The sequence below is a fragment of the Drosophila hydei genome, unplaced genomic scaffold (genome assembly GCF_003285905.1).
Source record: "Drosophila hydei strain 15085-1641.00,03,60 unplaced genomic scaffold, DhydRS2 tig00000149-arrow-pilon, whole genome shotgun sequence".
Classification (NCBI taxonomy): Eukaryota; Metazoa; Arthropoda; class Insecta; order Diptera; family Drosophilidae; genus Drosophila; species Drosophila hydei.
Window position 1 is genome coordinate 3,944,348 of NW_022045678.1, and position 24,092 is coordinate 3,968,439.

Below are 24,092 nucleotides of genomic sequence, written 5' to 3' on the forward strand. Positions count from 1 at the left end.
GAAACTTGAGCAAATTGTGTTACATTAGTAAAAGTAATAAAAAAAAGTGATGCATATGCGGAAATGCAGTCAGCGAATAAAAAGCACACACTGTTAGCTGTAAAGCTTTGCTGTTGTTGCTCTTGTGCTCAGCGCTGTGAAGCAAATGTTACGCATTTGCTCAGTACTGTTAACCGCTGTCAAGCTACAGGCGAGCTTTCAAAATGGCGTCGCTAGCGCTGCTGTTGCTGCGAAGTATGCTTATGTTGATGTTGTTGATGTTGTTGTTGTTGCTGTTGTTGCTGCTTCTGCTGTTGTTGCTGTTGGGCAGCGGCGAGCAGCAGACTTCGTGACTGCATCTCAAAATAACGCAAAAGTATTTTTGAGTATCAGTAATGTACGCCAGGCGTTGCGGGAGGGTTGGCGGCGGCATTTGCATTGGACGTCGACCCACTGCTATGGTTGTTGTTGTTGTTATTACTATTCGCATTGCTGCTGCTGCTGTTGTTATTGTTGTTATTATTATTATTGTTGCTCGTATTGTTATTGGTGCTGCCCGAGTCGCCGAGCCAGGAGTCGGGACTAGGCGGAAAGTCAGGATAGCCCTGGTCGGGACTAGAATCATTGCTCAGGTCCGAAACATTGTTGCTACTGTGCAGGCGATGATGCGACTTAGTTGCGTGTAGATTAGCGCCAACTGCATGATCTGAAAACACGAGATGCAAAAGATCAGTTACAATTGATGATTAGTTAGCTATATAAGGATATATACATAGACATATATATATATATTTATGTAAATCTATATATGCTAAAATTAATCTCTCTCTATATATATATATATATATATATATTATTTTTATCTATTATTTATTTACCTATTTATTTATGCAACTATTGACATTTCTTTCTATCTTTGCTTAGGCAGATGCTTACCGATATTAGTGTAGACAATATTGTCCGGATAGGAGCCAAATGTATGGCTTTGGCCCGGCACTGGGGGCGAGCGACTGCTCGGCGGATACTGGGAGGGACTGGAGCTGCCATGCATATAGGAGCCGCGTATGCTGTGCGGCGAGGCGCCCTCATCCAGGCCTAAATTGACGGTGCTGTAGCTGTCGTTGCTAAGATCTGAAAGGACAACATAAGTAAGTCAGTAAGAGGTACTGAGAGAGTTAGGATAGTGTGAGCTGGCTATGTACCATGATGACTGAAGCTGTCGTAGTCGACTTTCAGTTCATCCTTGTCGAGGAATTTGTCAGTGCGCGGCGAGCAGTTGCCCTTCATGGAGCGGAAGTATTGGCTCCAGCGCGTGCGTCCTGCATCCTTTTTCAGTCGCTTCTCCTTGGCGCGTCTGCAAAATGGAGACTGAGCGTGAGTAAGGTCTGGCTTGGGCCCACCCCATCCCGGCAAGCTCACCTGTTCTGGAACCACACTTGCACCACCCGCATATCCAGGCCCGTGTCCTGTGACAGTTGCTCTCTAACATGTCGGGCGGGTTTTGGACTGTTATTGTATGCGGTTTTCAGTGTCTCCAGCTGCTTGGCTGTAATTGTGGTGCGTGGCCGTTTGTTGGGCTGATCACCGTCCAGGGAGCCATCCAAGTAGAGACCTGCAGTTGGGAGAGGAAGGAGAGCTTGATAAGCGCCACGTGTCATAGAGAAGCCAGTCGCACGTACCCTTCGCCTTGGCCTCCTCGTAGTCGCGCTTGCAGATGAGCTTGCGATCCTCCATCAGATAGAATTCGTCGCCCGTGTTCAGGGTGCGCGAGCACATGGCGCACAGGAAGCACTGCAGATGATAGACGTTGTCCTGGGCGCGACGCACCACCTGGGTGGGCGGTATGCCCATATCACAAGCGGAACACTTCGTACCATAACGTCTGTTCGACCCGAACATTGGCAACGGGGCAACGGGAGATTTTCATTAAACCGGTCAACTAACATCGAACGCCTCGATGCGACAGCCGTTCGAGAAATTTACTTACTTGAAGAAGTCCTCCTTGCAGAACAGCTGCCCGTTCCGGGCGAAGCACTTATCGTTCAGCTGGGCGTGGCACTCGCTGCACTGCAAGCACTTCGCATGCCAAGTCCGCTCCAGCACCTTCAATATAAAGCGATCCAGGATCAGCTCGTGGCAGCCGCCACACTTCGGTATCGTTGCTGTGGATGAATATCGATTGAAGTATTATATTATATAGTCTATCTCGATTGATGATATATTCGAAATTGTTGTTGCGGGCTCGCTTGTTGTGGTTCGCCTTCGTGAATTACCCATTTGCATTTTTGCCTTTTTTCCGAAAATTCTCTATTAATTTCTCTCGTTGCTAGTTTCTCTCGTAAATCAATTCGAAATGAATTTTAATTGAGCTATTTGTTTGTAATTTGAATCTGGATTTGTCGTCTATTTAAAAACTGTCATTATGAAAAAAATGTAAATAGGATGCGTGTAGGGTCCGGTTCGTAGGCTTTTCCCTTCCTGCGAAAGGAAACCTACAACTGAAACATGTATACGGAATTATTTATGTTTTTATTCTACGTTTCGACTACGACAACAGAAACTTATTTACTTTAAAGCAATAGTACTCTGGCAATTTAAATTAATTATCTATATTTCTGTATTATTAATTTAAAAATATTGCATTTTCTTTATTCGATTCGAAGGACAAAACATTCCACTGCATGAAAGGCTTTCTCTATTATCTATTTCCGGTTTCTCTCTTATTTGTTTACTTAATACTTTTTATAATACTTTGTATAATAATAAATACTCTTTAGTTCTACAAAATTGACAACATTTTACAAATTATTTTGTTCATCATAGCAAACCTCGAAATTAGTACTACGAAAGTTTTAATTTTATTAATAAAATGATCTATTTATTATTCTTAAATGGCAACTTTCGGACTCTTGGACAGTTGGTCAAGTGACTGCATATGATAATTAAACTAAAGAGGACTCCACTTCCGCCTTTTCTGCATGTTATCTACTAAATCGGAGGTTCTTGGGTCCTCAATCCTCAGACGTTTCTTATAGCACACCTATTTCCAACGATTTAACATTTGTGATTTATTTTTCTTAATCATTCAGTTGAATTGTTCAGAAAGCCTTTTAATTTGTTATTTTGTTAAAGCTCAATTCTTTTGTTAATATAACTCTAAAATAGTATTATATTTAGGGATATATATGCTTTCATCCATTAATGGACAATCTACTAAAAGCAAATCTGCATAATTTCTAATCATATTCTCGTTTATTTGCATATTTATTTTTTATCTCTAAAATATCATATTTTTCACATAAGTCTTATATGAATTGATCTTTAATCTTTATATATATATATATATATATATATATATATATATATATATATATATATATATATATATATATATATATATATATTGATGGCATGAATACTGTATTATGTATTTGTATCTTTGGAATCAAATGACTATTATATAACCATATAATAGGACAAACTTGTTTAAGTGATTTTTTTAATTAAGTCAAAGGATATGAAAGTTCATATCAAAAAATATCCAGTAATAAATAACAATATTATACTAAATAGAGATGTTTTGCTGTTGTTATATTCCTTGGACCTTCGTTGATAACATTAATTTGTAAAGATATAAAAATGTAAAAAAAAGCAGCCAAAAATATTTCCAAATATTTAATAATATTTCCCCGAACATTTTTCAGTTGTATTGATTTGAGTTTAAGGAATTTGTTAGGATAGAAATTTGGATATTTTTATTTTCTGTTTTCGGCTTTTGTTTGTTGTTCAATTTCGTTGGAATATTTAATATTTAGAGTAAGGAAGTTATAGTAGATTTTTTTCTCGTTGAGCACTTACACAATAGAAACTCAGGCAATTGACTAAGGTTAATGGGCGGTACGCGATCGTCACATTTGCCATTGGACAGAAAGTCACTTTTGAACATCATTAGCTTCAAAAGCTCCATGCCGGGGCAATGTGGGATGGGCTAGATGATGGCTGAGATCGATCGCGCAAATATACATATATGTGTACATATATTTGAAGGACGCTTTGCTTAAGAAATTACGCATACACATACACATGCACGTTCACCGTTTACACATTCAACAGCATTCAATGGTCACATTTTTGACATTAGGTTTTTAACACATTCCGTGTGAGGCTGGCGCATGGCCATTGGCCGACGGCGACGGCGGCGACGACGACGACGACGACGATGACGTTGAAAAGGCGAAGTAACGACAACGTTTTTACCGTTACCAAAGTTTACAGTTTGAAATGCGGCGCACGAATGACGACCGAGCGCTCGTGGAGCAAGTGCGGCGGCGTCAGCGCTTGGAAAGCAACTGACGAACCGCTGCTTTGCTTTGAAGTCATATGTTGCTTATGGTGGTGGGTGAAGGTGGCGCACACACATAGACACACATTTACCGTGTTGTTGTTGTTGTTGCTGACATAATCACGCCAATAGCCCAACCCTTAGAAATCAGACTGCACTTCCAATTGGAAACTGCTGCTGCACCCTGTGCTGTTAGTTATGCGTGTGTGTGTGTAAGTGTATGCGTGTATGTGTGTTATTGTTGTTTTTGTTGTTGCTCATATTTTGGCTGTGCCAGTTTTCCAAGCTTGCCTTTTTGTCTTTTGGCCTGAACAATTGAGTTTGGGTTGGTCTCCCATCAACTACAGCAGCAACAACACCAACACAGCACGCTTTGGCGGGGAAATTGCATTGTAACACATTGCTTTTGCCTCTATCTGTCTCAGTATAAAAGCGCGCGCATGTATGTGTGTACGATTCAGTTTTTCGTTTTGTCTGTGTGTGTGTTTATTTTGTATATTTATGCCTGGGATTGGTTGTTTTGTGTGCGTCGACGTTGCGCCGTCGCCTGAACTTTTCGGGGAGTGGTCTCAAAGCTTTTTCAGCTTTTTTCGCTCACTCGCTTGCTATTTTATAATAGCCTTCTCTTTCGCTCGCTCTCATTCCATGTTCGTCTCTCTCTCTCTGCTATATTGTCTGCGTCCAGTGTTGCGAATTTGTACGTGTACTAAAAATATACATAAATATGTCCGCACACACACGTACGCACGCACGCTCACAGACATACGTTGGCATACAGCACTTGGCTGCCAGTGCGTTATTGTTGTTATGATATGTACTGTTGTGACATTGTTTAACTGTAAAATGACCTTAAAGCTGTTAAATTTTGTGTCTGGTCGACGAATTGATCGACTCACATCAAAATATTGGAAACGGTTACGCGTTCGAATTGAGTTTGCCACACTACTAAGTCCAACAGCACATTTTTGTTATTTTTTGGGCCTAATGAAATTTGCCCAGCCACAAATGCTAAAATAAGCGCAACCTAACCTCACTTCCAACATGCTAATTGACTATTTGGTTTTCTTATTTGTTTTGATCATTTTTCGAACAATCAATCAAAATGGCTTCCTGACACTTTGGAGTCGCAATAAGCAACACAATTGAATCTGTATAGTTTTTTTTTCCATTGTGGCATACTTTAAGGAGCAGCGCAAAAAATATAATGGCTGAGAAAGAAATAAAAAACAATTTTAATTTGAATGCGAGTGCCGCAGGTAAGAGCCATATGGCCACAGCCGCGGCCGCAATCGTATGCGTCTAAAATTGTGTTGGAATTGTGTGAACGGACAGAGAAAGTTTACACACACAGACACATGCAAATGCTAACGCACATTTGTGTGCGTAAGCACGAAAGTGTAGGCGAAACGGGATCGGTCCAGGCAACTGCCAGGTGGGAAGAGTGTGGGGGGCAGCTTAAATATTCTAGAAACCTGAAAGGCAGCCGTGAAATGTGCGCCAAAGCAGGGATTACGTTTTCTGCAACCAGCTTCTGTTGCTGTTGCTGTTTCCATTTTTGTAAATGTATGTGTGTATGTAGACATGTATGCAGTTGTATGTACAAGTGCATTTGTATGCGTGCCTGCATCTGCTTGTGTGGTTTAGCATTCTTTGCTCTTCTATGCGTTCTTCTCTGCTCATTCGCTCGCTCTTCTATTTGTCTATCTTCAGTGCAGCATTAAGGAAATGCTGAGCTTGTTGCGAATGTTGTTCAAAAATTCATATTGCCAAAAAATGGCATTTAGAACTGGACACGCATGTCAGCTTGTTGCATAATCGCAGCATACCAAAGAACGACCAGCTGCCTCTGTCTGTGTGTGTGCTCTACGCACACAAACAACAAATGTGAGCAAAAGAGAGAGAGAGAGAGAGAGATAGCTGCCAACAAGCGAACAAAATGGCTGGCTGTGGACCCCTTCTCTCATGTCTTCTTCGTGCTGCCAAATTCACTTGGGCTTTAGCCCAAGCTGGTGCTGGCGTTAAAACCTGCTAGTAGTCAGCGTCGTTGTTGTTGTTGTTGGTTTTAAGCTTTCGCTTATTTGCCTTGGCTTTGCCCCCAAACGCCGCCAGCTGGTCAAGTGCTTTAAAGAGTATGTATGTATGTGTGTGCACATACACATGTCTATCTGTGTGTTGTTACTAATTTATGTCCTTACACATGCACTTAAGACAATTTCTCAAAGATTTTAACAGTGTTCAGCTTAAAAGATTTTCAAATCTCTGCAGCTAGCAGCTTATGCAATTGACAAGACTTCTATTCATACAGTTATTTGCACGCATATACACAATATATATATTCAAATATTGTATTTACCCATTGCTAAAATCTACTTTCAACAGCTGCATTTTATTCTAGCTGAGTCAAGGTTTCATACTTGAAATTTCTCTTTGTTTGTTATATGTATAAACAATTTATATGTGATTCATTATTTTGATTATGCTATTAAACATTGCAGAGTAAACAATGCCCAGTCTGAGCTTGGGTTTTCCTTTGCCCTTAGTTTCCAAGTATTGGACTACTCTACATAAATCCATGCTCAACTCTTTAAGTTTGTAACAAAAGATTTGCAATATTTTTAATATGAATTTTTAGTTCCCTCACATTAATGATCTCATAAAGATTGTTGCCTACTTTAGGGGTAAGCAGATTAAAATATTTCCAATCGGTTTTTGAGGAATAGATTTATTTATGCATTTAATCAAAATTGCAATATTTAATATATTGATTTAGAGCTTAATGCAAATTGAGGGCATTAAGCTCTAAATTAATATATAAAATATTGCAATTTTGATTAAATAAGGCAATTCAGTGAGTACATTGAAGCATGGATTTATTGCACTTGGTAAGCCAGGAACTTTCTCACATAAATATGTTATATATATATCGGTTGTTCTCTCTTACTCTCTCTCCTTTTCTTTCTTCTCTCTCTTTTGTTTCTATCTATAACATATTAAGGTCTTTTGAACTGGAAAAGAATTGACAACGCTATTTATATTTTATAGCTACTTTTATTTTAAAGCTGTGCTTAGTTTCTTTTGCGTAATTTATTTTATTGATATTTTTACTTTTAAAATTCCATATTATTATTAATATTGGCATGTAATAATATCTATATTCTACTATATATACTTATATAATATATATGCTCTATTCTATATTCATTTTGTTTTTGGCTGTGTGATAAAGAGAGCTCGCTCTTCAATGCGATTCTCACGTAACTAAGCAGGGATGCAGTTATAAACGGAATTTAACAAAAATGGAATAAAATTTTTATATTTTATAATTTTTATATTGTACTTATTGTCTTATTATTATTATTTATTTTAAAACTAAGCCTAGCTACAAATATATTTTTTTTTGTGCTTATTGCTTAATGAAAGAAGCAGAGGCTACATTATTAATTATTTGGTTTCTGTCTAAGTTTTAAAATTCTATAACTATAGAGTTTATTACTTATCAGCTCAGATCTAGAAGCAAAAATAAACTTTCCTCAGTCTCGGTTTGTATTTATATAAGTTCATTGGAAATAATAAATTATTTTCGAAGCTTTTTGTTGTTCTAATTCTTAAGAAGATAAACTGTATTTTTTACTGGGGCTGTCTAGACGAGTATATATTCCAAAAGTCTCAAATATAATACAATTTGTACAGAACAGTCGAGTCGGCAAGCTGCTTGTAATTTCTTTGATTTCTAGAGCATCTCAACGGTAATTCATGTATCCAGATCTTTATTTTTTCTTGTGTTGTCAACAATAGCATAGTGATGAATTGGACAACCGAAAGGACGGACAGGCGGACGCACAGCAAGACAAGTGTTGCACAAAACCAATATACTCTTTTCACTGCTTGCACGAGTATATGAAAACTTTTGTTTATATAATTTGTTCAGTAACTTTAATAGTAGAAAACCTTCGGTAAAGTGTAGTCCGACTATAAATATTATCCAAAACATAAAAAAGCTGAAAGGAGACTGTGAGTATTCGAGAGATACTTAATTCAGGCCATAATCCAATTAGTTTTACATTAAACAAATCAAGTTGCCACATTTATTTCTATACCCATAGAGCAGTTGAAATTCTAGATTCCCTCTGGAAGATAGCTACGTAGTGTAAGTAGTATTCGCTATATATAACATGAGGTTGTATGTGGCATATGTTCGATATTTGTCGTTATTGGAGTGACAACTTAATTAGCCTTAGGGCCAACTTTCGAGTACCGCGGACAAAATGTCTGTAATCAAGCGAGGATATTAAATAGAAGGTAGAAGGCGGACTGGGGGCATGGTTACGCCTATGCCATTAGTTGCGAACCGAACAAAAGACCCATTTAGATAAGAGTCGGTGGTCAAATTCATAATCATAATAGAAGTGCCTGGCTATTTATAGAGTACATATATAGCATACTATATATATATATATATAGTTATGTGTGTGAGTGTGTGGGGTTGTGTGTGTGTGTCCGTGGGATGACCAACTAAAAGTTATTACGAAAGAGCCATTGCACTACGAAAAGGGGTAAGCCGTAACCGGATAGACAACGCAGTGTCCGCGATAAAACATTGAAAGCACTCCAAAAGCATTAATAAAACGTCACCAGGTGGGCCAGGGGTAGCGGGCAGGGTGGTTGCCGAGTCCCCACCCACTCGGCTGGTAAGTGGACACACGTGAACTTTACACCTTGGCCAGCTGTGCGCCTCATCGCGTGTTCGCGAGTCGTTTTGGTCGCGCCACACGCATCCATTAGGATTCAAATTGCGCACGCGGTGCCATCGGCCGACTTTTTATGCGCTTTGGCTTTTTGGCTTTGGCTTTGGCTTTGGCTTTGGCTTTTTATGTGCTGCAAAGCCCATTGCAAGTGAGTAAATGGGGTATATTATTTTTGAGGACGTGCATGTGAGAAGCAGATAACATAGTCGATTCTATATAGCATATATCCGTTTGATGAAAATCTATATCGGCTTAAACGTAGTTCGTCTATCCGTGCCTCTATTCATGCCACAACTCATAGCAGCTAAAGACTTTAGTTTATTTGAATTATCGATAGCCTTTTCTATGTGGTGAAATCGATTAAGATCGATAACAAGTTGCAGTTAGATTACATCGAAAGTTTTAACTGCTAAACTCATGTAATATGTTAAATATATTCTACTACAGTATATACTATCAAAGCGTAGACGACCTGTCTCCATTATCTCCCATAGATAGATTGTTTGCAATAGGTATCTAGGTATCTATCTATTCAGGGTATCTATTGACCGGGCAGACCCAACTGGAGCAGTCTTATTGGTTGGTTTGCCTTGGGCTTTTTATTTGAGGCCATCAAGAGGCGAAGTTTGGGTTGGTTGTCCATTGCACGCGTTGCCACTTTGCATAGGGCAAAACACGCGGCGTCATCTGTGCCCCAGTCAGGCCGCATATTATCTAATTAGAGGCACTTCAAAACATTACAAAAACTTTTGCCATTTGGGGGCAGCTAAATAAGTGTCTTGTATGCCTATAATAAAAAAAAGAACAAACAACAAACAGCAAACAACTGACATTTCGTTACGGCCAGGGCTAGTCCATTGTCCGGCCTGAGAATCTGCTTAATGTGCTCAATTTGCTAGATTTTTTGGGTCTTAACAATTGGCGGTTGAAAAGCGGCAAAAGTAAAAGAGCAATTTCAATTTATTGAAATAACTGAGTTTTTAAGTATGCTTATGTGGCCTACAGGACAAGCGAATTACAAATGATGAGACATAGAGAGTCAAGACTTTGGGCTTCTCATTGATGTTTCGCATTGTCACTTGTCTTCTCCGCTTTACGTTCCGTTTCCAGTCGATTCTTTATTTCTATTTTCCTCTTAGCTTATATTCTTTGTTCTGCTCTCTTTCAAATCTCTGAAATTCTTTTCTCTTTTCTTTGCGTCTCTTCTTTTCATATGTTCACATTTTCTAGTCGTAAATTCTCTTCTCGTTGCTTATCTTTTCTCTCCTTTTCTATTTTCTATCTACTCTTCGTATCTCTTCTGTTCAGTTATTTCTCTCTTAAGATTGATCTAGTTGTGAGTATCTGAGGAACAGCCGAGATGGATAGACTTAAGCAGACGGATGAAACGAGACGCGTAGCCGCAGAAAGAACAGAAACATAAAACGTCAGGAAGAGCTTAAGTTCATTCGGAAACGAATGCTAGGAAGAAATTTCTTCGGCAATTGGTGGCTGTTTTAATGATGTTGGAAGTCGTCAAAGTTGATTAATACAGTTATCATAGCGAGTGGACGACGACGACGACGACGACGTCGACGACCCATCAGTTTATGTTGAGCTCGTTCAATTTGCTGGATAATCAATTTGAGCAACACTTTCGCGGCTAGTGACAAATGTTTAGCTCGGACCTTTGGTTGCGTTGGGTATAAACTATTTATCATAAGAGTGCGAGAACTATATAGGTCTATATGCGAGGAGCAAGGAGTGGGTGCGAGAGCGGGAACGGGAAATATGCGAACGGGCAACGCCCATTTAACGCAGCGCCAGTCAGCGCATCTGTTCCGAAGCATTTATCAAAATGTCAATGCAGCACTTAACCAAATCCATTAAGTAACTTCATGGGCACTCATACAAACCGCCGAGCGACCCCTCAAGCAGTCAGTCATTCAGTCAGTTCGTCCGTTAGTCAGTTTGTCAGTTTGTCAGTTTGGCAGGCATTCATTCATCTATTCATTGGCCATAAAAAGCGTGCAAGGCATTGTAAGCCGCACCACCCACTCACTCACTCACCCGCTAGCCAACCGACCAACTCACAAACCTACCAGTTGTGCCACCCGTTACTCCTGCTCCTCCTTCTGCTACTTCCTTTCCCATGGAGTAAATGCGTCCATTTAGTGGCAAACAAGCGACAGATCCGCTTGTAATCCTTTAAGTGTATGCAATGGCAGTAGCTAAGGGGCGGGACACGACTCGCTTTGGTGACAGCAAGTGCAATAATTTGTTTGCAGTTTCCCCCGTTAAGTGCTCTATTTTGTACAAATGGAAACATCACAGTCAGAGCGCCAGCCACGCTCTCTTCCTCTCTCTCTCTCTCTCTCTCTATCTGTCTGTCTATCTGTCTCTCTTTCTAAATTGAATGGCGAGTGCGCGTTCAAGGGTGCTGCTGAGCGTCGTTGCTGCTGTTGTTGTTGTTGTTGTTGTTATTATTTCCCTAACGAAATCAATTCAACAAAGTCAAACAAAAGACGCTGTGGGGTGGTACTCGAGCACAATGTATATTCGGCTGGTATAATATTCGACGCTCTGATAAAGTCAAGTTACGGCCTGGTTATAACAAACAAATATGCACTGTGGGCAAACCCAAATAAATCTGTGTTAAAATATGCAACAAATATATGAATTTGTCTTCCAGCAAAGAGGCTATCTATGAGAATTAAAAAGAAAGGCTTCACTTTCTTAGCTTGCAACTTATGCAACTATTGGTTAAATGAGAATCACAGAGAAAGGCGATGTCCTATAATATAATATGTAACATAATATTGAGAATCACAGAGGAATGGAATGGGAATATTTTTGATTAAAGCTGCTTAAATTGTATTCAGAGAGCAAATCAGTCATCCAAGTTAAAAAGTAGTGAAGAAAATTGTTGGAAAAGTTAAATAGATTTAATGTCCAGAAAAGAGTTTGCTTTCAAAATGATTGATAAAGAGAGAAAGGAACTCTGCACGTTATTCAAATAGCACTAAATACTATGTTTCATATGATCCTTCGCAATGGTGAGTAGAATCATAGCTGAGGGACATACATATTAAATCAGTGTTAAATTCTTTACTCAAATTGTTAACAATTCGTGAAGGCATTAACCCAATTAGTTAACTATTTTTAATACTAAATGTCAGAATGAATGCCAACCGTACACATAAATAGGAAGGCAGATCGGATCCAGTCGCGTATCAGTTATGACGAAATCCCGCTGTTTGTTTAGAGCGAACCCCACTGCGTGGTCGTTTGTCGCGAGTAACCCTCGGCAGCAGAGCGGAGGGTTAGCCTCTGAGTTTCCTCGTTGGCATTGATGACATATTGGTGAGTCCTGTGTCCTGTGTTGTCGTGTGGCTTGGCTGGTTGCCTGCATCCGTGCCAGGGGGTGGAGCGCCAGGGACTCTACTCAAATATTTTTTATTGTTCCGCCTGTCGACTCGCTGGTATTTTGCTCTACATACCGTTAATGTGGAGCGTTTAATGCTTTTAATGTAATAAAAACATTTGCAACGTTTCAGGGGCGTGAGGCACCTTTAATGTGGCTGGAAGGGCGGGGGTGTAAGCCCAGGGGTGGTGGGTTTAGTTAAGTGGCGCACAGGTTTTACGTTAATTCACTTGTTGCTAGTCTTGAGGCTCTGCTCGTTTGTTCTTGATGCCCTTTGAAGTGGGATCTTGGACAGCGAGTGGGACAGAGAGATAGAGAAGCGTTCGTTGATTGCCTGGCAGCTGTGCAAAATTTTACTTCAAGCTACGGCAAGCCATTGGCAAGGGTTTAAGCTCAACCACTGACCTCATGAATAATGCGAGCCGCACCCAGCGAGTGGCAGCCAAATAGGCGAATGTGGAGTGGAGTTGGCACTCCTATGCGAGTGCAGACAGCCGTTGCCAGGTTTATTGTACAACAAAAGTGGGTAAGCCATAAAACTCTGGCAAAGGCTCGCCGAGAGTCGAGCCCTGGCATTTAACCTCTGCCACTGCTGCCTCCCCTTCCACTCCACTCTCCATTCCACATGCGGGGTGTAAAATTTCGAAAATACAAAACAGCTACTTTTTATGGCAGCGTGAAGAAGGTTTTGCTACAATATGTTGCTGATTATGCCGCTGGGATTAAGTGTCAGTGAGTCGGTGCTCGGTGCCCGTTGCCCGTTGCACACAACTCGCAACTCGCAGCTCTCGATCCCAGCTCGGCGCTACCCGGCTGCATAATGACCTTAATCAATTTTGAGCAGCAACCCCTGAGCAGCCACCCCTGCCACTATTTCGTAACTGAGTAAACTACGCGACTTTGAAAACTGTTTTCAACGGTTCAGCTTCAGCTTCAGCGTTAGCCAAACTGTTGCATAGCCCATGGACAGCACTTAACTTTGTTTGTATTAATGTTTGGGGTGTGAGCGTGTGTGTGTGTGTCAGTTTGATGATATGGATATCCACATCGATTGATGCGTATTGGTACTCAAATTGTTGCTGCGGCTTATGGTGAAAGTAAAGTAAACGCCGCAATAAAAACTAACGCCATGAAACTAGAGACGCGCCAAGCAGTTGGGCTTGCCAACAGCGCTGCGTATTAGAGATGGGAATTATAGTTCTAGGGCAATAAGCATAAATTTTATTCTTTAGTTCCGTTAGTTCAGCAGTTCATGAACGATTCATATTGAGCCGTCGATTATGAATTCTTTATTCAGTTCTTTGAGCCGCTCAATTGCATAAATCGTTCATCAGCTGTGGTGAGCAAATTGATGTAAAATTTAACCATGCAACACATGGAATCTAGAACAAAGTTATTCAGCACAAAATATTTATGCGATTTGTTCCACGCCAGCTTTGTCTACTCTTCTCTACTCTTACTCTTTCTCTTTTTTTCTCTTTACGACCTAAAAGCATATTGCGATCGCAGTTGACTGTCGCCATTTAATATTCGCTCCCACTTCATAATTTTTTTCGCTTACTCTCAATTGGTCTCTCTAATGTAAGAAAGTATGATTGTGTGTGTGTACGCACTGTAAGGAATGCATATGAATTGAATTATATTTTCGGTTACAATTATTGCGTCTTAAGTGAGAAGTATTGTAAAATAGCTAACGAGTTGGCAATCTATTACTATTGCTGTCATTTATGTGCCTGTTCTGTTGTTCATTTCGCTCGAACTTATTCCCTGCGATAGCCTGTTTGCCTCTCGGTCAGCAGGGACGTAAGTGCTCATCCTCGCTGCACGCACACTGCAGCGTGCGGTGAGCTGCGCCCTGTAAACGGATGGATATCAATTATTGGTGCCGTTGCACGCAGCGAAATTGTAGCTGCGTGGAAATTCGCCGCACCCGTTGAAACGGAGTGGGAGCATACGGCACGACGATCGGCTTAGACGCTTCTTAAGTTTCCATGCAATTGCCAGGGTGAAACTCTTCGAGGAGGCCCTACAAGAGGCGCGAGTCTCGCACCCGACTTGGCGGGTCGTGTCAAAACGTTTCACTTGTGCGGCACACGTGCCTGCAATTAACGCAACTGCAGTAACTCAATATGGGCATAGACTGCCTCCGCCACTCTAAGGAGCCCCTGTTAAGCTGTGTACTTGTAGTCTGTAGAGGAATATGGAGACTAAGTACAGCATGTGGGCCTCGCCATGCCACAATTAGGCCATGTTAACACGAACTCTGCACGCTGCTCATAACCGTTAACCGTTAACGGTTAAGAGGGTCGGACTAAACACCTGCGCGTGTCGGCAGACAGCAGCTACCCATCGTTGTCTTAACCAGATAACTGCCCATTGCCACGACGAGGTTCATTTCCATTAACCGGCAAAAGGCGTTTAAGTTAATAGCTTGGCCAAAGCGACCCCAAGCACCCCAAGCGCCCACGTTCCACGTTCCACGTTCCACGCTCAACGCCCAACGCCCTCTTCTTGTACACGTTGCACTTTGGCTTTGCCACTTTTAGTGTTTCATAATTAAAAATGTTGCTCGTTGGCGTTGCCGTTGCCGTTGCTCGTAACAGTTACAGGTGCGTTGGTGTGTGTTTGTGTGTGTGTCTCATTCCAGCCAACGAGAATCTGTCGCCATCTGCAGCTGCGCCATTTTGTTGCTGTGGTGTGTCGTGCTTTGTCGTTTGTGCCTTTGCCAAGGTGAAATTCTTTTTGGACACCTTTTAATGCGTTTGCTTTTAATTCCGCACGAAGCACTTATGGCCTTACCGCACAGTTACACCAGCACACACACATACAGTGTGTCACACGTACACGTACATGCTAAAGTAAATGGCAACAAAACGCCGTTACTTGTCGCTTGGTCTTTGCCTCGTTTTTATTATGCCTATTATAATTTACTTTATGCATGTGATTCTTGCTCTTCATGCTCTTATTCCTGCCTGCCTGAGCTTTTGTGAATACATTACTGCGCTTTTCTCTCTTGGCATTGTAATTTCTTAATTGCGGTCGAGCGTGGTGTAAAGGAATTGCATGCAAAATGAAGAGTGCAAGCGCGCAATGTAGGAAGTGAAGGAGAGAGGCCGAGTGAGAATTAGTTGAATTCAATCAGCTCTTGCAAGCCGTGGCGTTAGTGCTTGCATAAGCTCAATGTTATGGTTAAGCTATTCGAATCCGGAATGAACAAAATAAAATCTTCATTTTTTTGGCTATTGTGCAAAAGTTTTGTGTATAAAAAGGCAGTGGCCAAACCAAAAATTAACTGTCAAATATTTTAGTTCAACAATTTGCGCGCTTGGCACAAAAACCCGTACTTGTGGCACATCTATGTATATAAGTAGCAGCTTGTCACGACAATACGATTCCACCTGCCCCTTTCCCTCTCTGCGCCTCCCTTACGCCATGCCCCGCGGCTGTGGCAGTGGCTGTGGCTGTGGCTATGGCTGGTTAGTGGACGTGCAGCACAATAACTTTTCAATTTCTGGCGCACATTCCAGCTGACGTCCATTAAACAATGGGCACCGCCATACATTCTCTATTTTCAATTTTCTATTTTTACGCTCGCTTTTGGTTACTTTGCAAAAAGCATTTTGTTCGCTTTTTATTTTTTGTTGTAATTCTTTGCTTTTGTTTCCTATTTTTTTTTGCTAGCTTTTTTTGTTGCGCCGCTAGCCAAACAAAAGGCGCGCACTCGTTGGCAGCCATTCAAGCGTCAAGCTAGCTGACCAGAGCACCCTTGACCGGGCGCTATAAAGCAGAGCAAAAGCAACAACGACGACGTCGACGATGACATGGCGCACTGCTGCCTCCCATCAGCTCATGGAGCACATGGTTACCCGCCTCCAATTTTGAACACTACGACCATCAATCGGGCCTCCTTTATGGTTATGCCAGGCCAAGAAAAATGGGCAACGGCTGCAGCAAGTATTTCTTTTTTGCATACCCAATGGAAATAGATGGAGCCGGGCGTATTGTGCTGGTGCCAGTGCATGTAACAGGTTAAAATCAGTCATATTCCAGGCCATATATCTAATCATTTTGGCCCGTCTGCCCATTTGCACATTCGTATGAACTCTTGGATCTCGGTAAGGATAAAAATTGATATTTACTTTCGCATAGCTCGAAAAGTATGAGAGATAGAGTAAGTAAATTTGGTATTTAAGTCTTTGTAGTCAATGCGCAGAGATTATATATTAGGATATTTGGATCCCTCGACACATTCCTGTCATAAATAGTGATCAGATAAAACCAAGTCATGTATGTATTTGTAAAGAAGTAGCTGTGGAGGTAAATACGGGGTATCTCCTAGTCATGGCTTCCCGACTAAAGCATTTTTCCGTGCTTTTTTGCCTTGCCAAGTGTATTGTGTCTCGAACTGGAACTTCATCAAACGAGCAGAGGCAGATGCAGAGTCGGTGGCAGAGGCAGAGGCAACGTATACGGAATACGGATTCAGGGAGCAACCTTTTCACATTCATCGAAGCGCTTCACGACTCGGCAAAGAAAAAGGTTTATTGCGGTCTCTATAAAAATACACACTTGGGGTGATTTTCTTTTGAAGCGCGTTCGCACACACACACACACACACACAGACACACACACACAAATCGTTCTATCTAGGTGCAGGTGGTCGGGGCTGGAGGATGCGTGGGGCGTGGATGGCTAAGTGACTGGGGGTGGTTTGGGTAGGCGGTTGGTCTAACGACTTCGTTTGGTGCCCATTTTATTTGCCTGAATCAAGCTGAGCTGCTGCTTTCAGTGCTTGGCTGCATCGCTGCCTGGCTACCATTATCTTGGCTTTGCCCTTATGGGCTTTTGTGTGCGTTTGATGAAGCCAAGATGGCGCCGAATGGTTGAGTTAATGGGGAGCCCAAAGCCAGAGACCAGGGACCATAGACCTGCTGCTGTTGAAATATCAGCCACAAAAATGGACGTCGCCATATTTATAGAGGGTGAAAGATTGCCGCAGTGTATGCGTGAAAGGGAAGCAGGAGAAGAGTGAGACGGAGTGCGAGACTTGCCTAAGGGTTGCACTTGGGGTTGGCTGCCCTTTCATTGGGGGGACGCTGCCCTTAGTTGCCAATTTGGTTCGACGGCATTTCTACCTCTAAACTATGCGCCTTGTCTAACAAAATCTACAACAATAATTGTAATAAATAATGCGATATACAATTTTATAGTCAACCAGCTAGGTATAGCAGTCTTTTGCCTGGAACGAGTCTTAGGCTTTATAATTTAAAACTTTTTCTTGAAGAATATTTTCAATGTATTCTGAATTAATTTAGTGTTTATAAGCTCTCAGAAAACAAAGTATGTAACTATTTCAGAAACTTTTCGGTTTATCTTGAGTCTACTATTAGTTGTTAGTCGTCATCAAGCTATAACCAGTTGCGAATTACATGTGTAGAACATGCGTTCTCTTGGATTTACCGCTAATTCGCAGTAAAGCCGTTAGATACAAACACTTTTATATACTAAATAAAATAAACTTAGAAATTGCAAATTCGCTAATTTGAAATTTTGTTGATTTCTGCAAATAAATGGCTCTATATGCATTATGTATTTCAATCTCAGCTGCATATGGGAAGCTCAGTTTAATAATCATTGCTGCATGGTCACGTGCCCAGCGCCTGGAAGCGGGCTATAAATTTTACTTAGCTGCAAGTTTTCAGTCGAGATTCAACAGAAATAAGAGACGTGCAATGGCCACCCATCAACTATTTACGTGACAGTCTAGTCCAGAGCATGATGCACATATAAAAATGCACACACACACACTCACACACACACCACACATATATATGCACACGTACTGTTAAAAGCCATTTGCAGGCATTTTTTAAGCGCAATTCCCAAATGTGGACAAAAGCACTCACTCTATCTCTCTGCACCTCTCTTCCATTCCCCTGGCTCCTCATTGGTTGCATTTTGAGTGCACTTTATGAGTCACTTTTGTGTGTGTGTATGTTTGTGTGTGTGTCTGCTTGCCAACGGCTTCAAATATGCTCACATAAAATATCATAAAAACAAAAGCTGAAGAAAACTTCTCGCAAAACTGACGGCATTTTCGCACTCAATTAGTTGGCATTAGAAACGCTAAGAACAACAACAACAACAGAAACAGCATCAGGGTAAACCGATGGGATTTGTGTCGTTCCATTAAAGTTTTATTCACGCAATCGACAATAGCCAGAGGACGAGCTTACGCTTACTCCTTTGCCCCACGTTGTCACACCAACCCAGCCGAGTTGCGAGGGGTCGCAGCTGCCTCGGCCCGCCCGATAATAAAAAACAATTTGCCACCCATTGGGCATTAACTACAACAAACGACAACGGCATCTACTCTCGCTCTCAATCTCTTCCTCTCTCTCTCCCTTTGCCTTTTATCCGACTGTCTGTGTGTCTGTCTGCTAACTACCCAATCCACTCGACCATTCCATTCCGTTCTGTTTCATTCCTGTGTGTCGTGCCTGCTGCACTTATTGTCACAAATGGCAACATATGGCCAAATGGTTTTGAGTGTTTTTTCGGGCTTAGCAGGCCGCATGCAATAAAATCATTTTGTTCATTGAACGCTTTCACTGAGCATCGCATAATTTGCGACATACGTTCAAGTCAGTTCTGCTAACCGGGCCGAACTACTCCTTGGACTCGAACTCAGTTCCAGCCTCAACCTGACACACGGATGCGGACGTGGTGTCATGCATTTTAGAAATAAAACCATTTATCTGTTTAACAGCTTTTGATTTTTGTTTCGAATTTATGGAGTTCCATTGAAGCAGCTTTTAAGGAGCTTTTGCTCTTGCCTTTTTCTCCTTTCATATCATGTATAACTTACGTAGCCAATTGCCTTTATGAAATGAAGAAAATGCAGATAGAAAAATATATAGATTACTCTCATTCTAGTGATAGATTTAGCAAGTTAGACCCGTCGGAAACCAAGTTGAAAAGTCGAAGTACCTAGAGAATTCAGCTAGAGTTGTATCATAAGATATATCGAATACTTCAATATATCTCTTAGGTGTTATAACTTATATTATATAGAATGTAATCTTAACCCATAAATAATTCGAATATTGTGATAATGGCCAGTTTGGATAAATTCTATCAGATTTCGACTCCTCCATCAGCTAGATAATTTGGATATTAAATTATGTATTTTCATCTCATAAAAATGCATATTATATTCAGGTATATGACAACTCTAAAAAACATTCGTAACATCTACAGCTTGACAGCTGGAATCGGAAGATTGGGTTAGCAGCTTATTGTGGACCTAAACAGATCTCCGTCCATAGAGCCAGTCACAGATTCTCAAACTTTTCAACTTTCTTAAGGCTAATCTTATGCAATAGGAATCTGTATTATAATACCAGAAACAGCAGCCAAGCTAATTTAGCCATAGATTGAATAATATTTTCTAAATTGTGGCCAAAGGCTTCTGCGTCTACTTGCCGTCTTATCGTACTGCTATTCTTTATCTAACCGTGCCCTTCCCCTACTTCTTATACTAGGTCAACTGTGAGCTCTATTAGGGGAGGGCAGGCAGAAGAGCTTCGAGGGTCGGTGTGATCAAAGTGCTTAAATAACTTTACTTTAGATTTAATAAACGATTATATTTGACTTAAATCCAAGTAGCGGGCCTTACAGCTACTCCAAGCGCAATCAGTGCCACATTTATATGGCACTTCAGTGAGCTGAGCTCCCCCTCCCCCACTACATGGATCGTGCTTCCAGTTATACAACTTATGTTGGACATTTTCAAGTGTTCGTAGTGGAATGAAAGTAGTTCAACATCTAAAGTAAATAGCATAAGCCATAGCATAAACTAGGCGGCAAGCTCTTAGAACTTTCGACGGGTTCTTTGCTCAACAATCGAAACTGTCTAGCTGGGAGTTACGAATCTCAGATCTGGTCTGTGTGCGTAGTTTGTTTAGGTGTTTGTGTTTTCGAAGAGTGACACTTATCTATTTGAAAGGCAGAGACCTTAACTTATCTCTCTGATAGCCTGATAAGCCGATAGAAGTGCCCCAACTGCTGCATCATATCAATACAATGAAGCAAATCTGCCAGCTCAGGCCATATCATAAGCGAACTATGTATAGATTTTGCGCATAAGTATTTATAGGCTAAGGTATATATATAGGGTATATAAGATTCCAGTTCTTTCGATGATTCATTCTCGATTCCTAACCAACTGATAAGTCTATTATTTTTTTTTTCGCATAACAAAGAACTTCTTTAAAACTTTATAAATAATTTTAGGTGTAATATTTTCTATTATAATGAAATATATGTATACTCGATAAATGTGTCGATCACCGATAAAAAATTACCGTCAATTCAATTTAAATTCAAATAAGTCCGTAAATTTCACACCTCTTACACTACAATTCTTTATCGATATATGTAGCGATAACTGTTTTCGTTTTTCTTCTAAGTTAAACGAGACTTAACTAATTCTATTTTGTCTTAATATAAAAATCTTAGTTTGATACAAAATATCCTTATCGATTATCTTATCGATAATAGTATAAAAGTTCTTTAGATCAATTGCAAATTATGTCACACTCAAAGGCTGCAAAATGATATAGAGCTGATCATAAGATCGATAGACTTATCGATAATTGTAAAATGCAGTTTTCATTGAAATTACTAGCGATAAATTACTTGTATAGCTTATGCAATCGATAACACACAAATGTATATGAAAAGATAGGTGTGGGTATATCCAAATTTGGTAAGTTAACTATAGGTATTTAAAGAATAGTTTGTAATCGATGTTATCTGATGTTATCGATAGCTAGCAAAGCCACGTTAAAGGACGGGTATATTGATATTGGGTATGCCAACTTACATGCTCGCACTAGTTGACTTATGGTCTCGTAATCAAACAGATTTCTACACTCAGAGCCCATTGCGTTTGCCTTTAGGGTACTCAATAGTTTGAGCTATGAGATCGAGAAACAATAAATACAAGTCTTTGTAGTATTTTGCTGCTTGAAATTCCACTTGATGGGCTCTCGTGAAGTGTATGGAATAAAGTCGAATCACTCCAGCAACGGGTGCGAAATAAGTTAAGTAATAACGGCGATTATTGTTAACTATTGACATAACGAAAATTCGATTGTTTTATAACTGGTCCACGGACGAGCACGATGCGACGGCGGATGCAGAGCCGCCTGTCGCGTGTTAGCTCCTGGAAACCCCCCAAAAACGAAACAACACAAGGAAAGCCCACTAAATATAATGACATATCGCAAAATATAAATTTCGGCCTGATCTAAATAAATCCAAAGCTGTAGCGAGCACTACGAGGAGCGGGAGTCGCAATTAGCACACCTGCTTAAATAATATTACCAACAATAATTTGCGGTTGGCTTGAATCAAAGCTCACTAGCTTTTTGTGAATGCATGCATGCATATAAATGCTTATTTAAATATATATGATATTATAGTTGATTGAAAGGTAAACACTACAGCAGCAGCAACAACAATCAGAAGCAGCAGAAGGGTGGATCAAACAAAAAGATTTGCGAATTCAGCGGCTCGGCCACATGCTGGGACCACCTGTTTAGATAAACCCAAACAATGGACAAAGCGATGTGGAAAATAATCACAGATAGCATAAAAGGCATAAATGGCAGAAAATGCATAAAGGATAAAAAGGCTCTACGAGTCGGAGCAAGTTGAAAGTCAGCCAGCGAGGGTTGCGCATGAAAAGAAAGAAAAGAAGCTGTATATATATAGATGTCTATGTTAATAGGCCTCATTTAACACTAGGCGGCGAGCTAAGAGAGCTGGTTAGCAGAGCTCTGCACAACCTTTTGTTACCCCTATCTTTCCCAGTTTCTGTTTTTATACCAATCTAACCATCGTCTTCCCTTTATATACCGTCGATTCAAGCTGCAAATCATCTCTATGTAGCGCTGTCGGGAAAACTTGGCATGTTTTTTCTTATCGAGAACATTTACGGTACGTGGTGCCAATGTAAACATTGATGTATTTCTCGTATATGTAGGCGTATGTCTCGTCTCAATGGGCAAATCTTGTACCATGCCGTCTAAGTGCGCCCATCACAGATAACCGAATCGAACATGCCCCCAGGCCCAAAAACAAGACTCTGGTACATAGACTGTTTTACTGGGTTCTTAAACAAGCTCTCTATTTTTATGCCATTACACCCATTAAAAATGGCTGCATGGAGTATAACTCAGCGAACAAAAATCTACAGCTATATCTGTAATATATTATATCTACATATATATTACCACAGGTCAAATGCAGAATTTAATATTCATTTGATTACTATTTACTCAGTCTTGAGAGTGCAGCCTGCCTTTTAGTCTGAAATACCCCATCATACTAGCTTTACTCATTATAGTAGACGAAAAGAATGCACACGTTGACTATTTATAGATATATACGCCTACATACATATAGACAGGCATCGGAATAGGGTAACTGTGTAGACGTTATCGCCGCAGTTGTTGTCCCGTTTTTCAAGGTATCGAGTGAAACGGTGTACAAATATTTACCGTTTGGCAGCGGCAGCAGCAGCGGCAGCGACAGCGGCATGTTAGAGGAGTATCTGGCAAGTTTTTGACCCGCACCCGACTACCGACTGCGACTACGGCTGCGTAGCGATAAGCGCTGCTGCAGACATGGCCACGCTAATTGCGGAATGATAAAAGTTGGTAACCGCTCCCGGCCATAAGTGAATCGCGCAATTGCCAAGATTTCGACTTTATTTTATTTCTTATTGCCAGCCAAGAGAAAGAAGAACATTTCTATTTGCCTAAACCGGCCCCCAAGGAATACTCAAAGAGGAATACCGTCAGCGTTGCCAGACAACGCAAATGTCTGTCAGTGAGAAGAGGCGGGGAAATTTGCTCCCAGCACAGAGCAATGCAGGGCAGGGCGGCTGGGCGGCTGAGCGACTGGAAGGGGGCTGCTGCTCTTCTGCAGCTTCAAGAGTATTACATAAAATATAAGAAAAAATTATGATTTTCACTTGGCAACACTCACACATACACTCGTATAATGTCGAAGACAACAACTGGAGTCGCAGAGCTGTGCTCTCTGCTGCCGTTGCTGCTGTTCCTGCTTAACTGTCAAAATCGTGTAATTTAATAAAGTTCGCTGCGGGATATTGTTTGTATAGAAGCATATTCATATACATATACATATATACATACATACGTACATGGAGAACGCGTTTCCAGCTTGTACGCGTACCCCATTTTTGTTCCTTTGGCACTTTTTTAGCCAGCTGCTACGTGTTCAAGGGAAATTCCTCTCTCCATCTCACTCTTGCCATCTCTGTCACACTGCCTGCTCAAGCCGTTGCAGTGGAAGCCAACATTAAAGCATTTGCCTTTGTGCTTCTGCTGTTTATATTTGTGTTTTCTTTGTAAATTTTGAATTTTTTATTTCGATTGCACAGTGGAGCCAAATATGTTTGCATAGTAACAAATCACAGTGGCTTAGTTCAGATAGTTCGGAGAGATAAGTAAAAGGTGAATTCATTTGTATATCAGCAAAAAGAAAATACATTGAAAACAAATTACTCAGTATTATGGAAAGTAAACAA

The 24,092-nt window shown here is 40.8% G+C and overlaps 1 protein-coding gene across 3 annotated transcripts; it reads right to left on the bottom strand.

Moving 5' to 3' along the window:
- Nucleotides 1-255: 255 nt before the first annotated feature.
- LOC111600226 (LIM/homeobox protein Lhx3) lies at nt 256-24,092 on the bottom strand. Of its 3 annotated transcripts, XM_023316281.2 has the most exons (8): nt 23,698-24,092; nt 23,528-23,641; nt 1,967-2,141; nt 1,659-1,861; nt 1,399-1,591; nt 1,182-1,333; nt 916-1,110; nt 256-685 (listed from the first exon to the last, which is right to left on the bottom strand). In XM_023316281.2, exons 2-8 carry the CDS (start codon nt 23,529-23,531, stop codon nt 369-371), a joined length of 1,239 nt encoding a protein of 412 aa, XP_023172049.1. In that variant the 5' UTR covers nt 23,532-23,641; nt 23,698-24,092; the 3' UTR covers nt 256-368. The 3 variants fall into 3 exon arrangements, with proteins under 3 accessions (XP_023172049.1, XP_023172031.1, XP_023172040.1); XM_023316263.2 differs by lacking the exons at nt 23,528-23,641; nt 23,698-24,092 and adding an exon at nt 3,838-4,129; XM_023316272.2 differs by lacking the exons at nt 23,528-23,641; nt 23,698-24,092 and adding an exon at nt 2,253-2,446.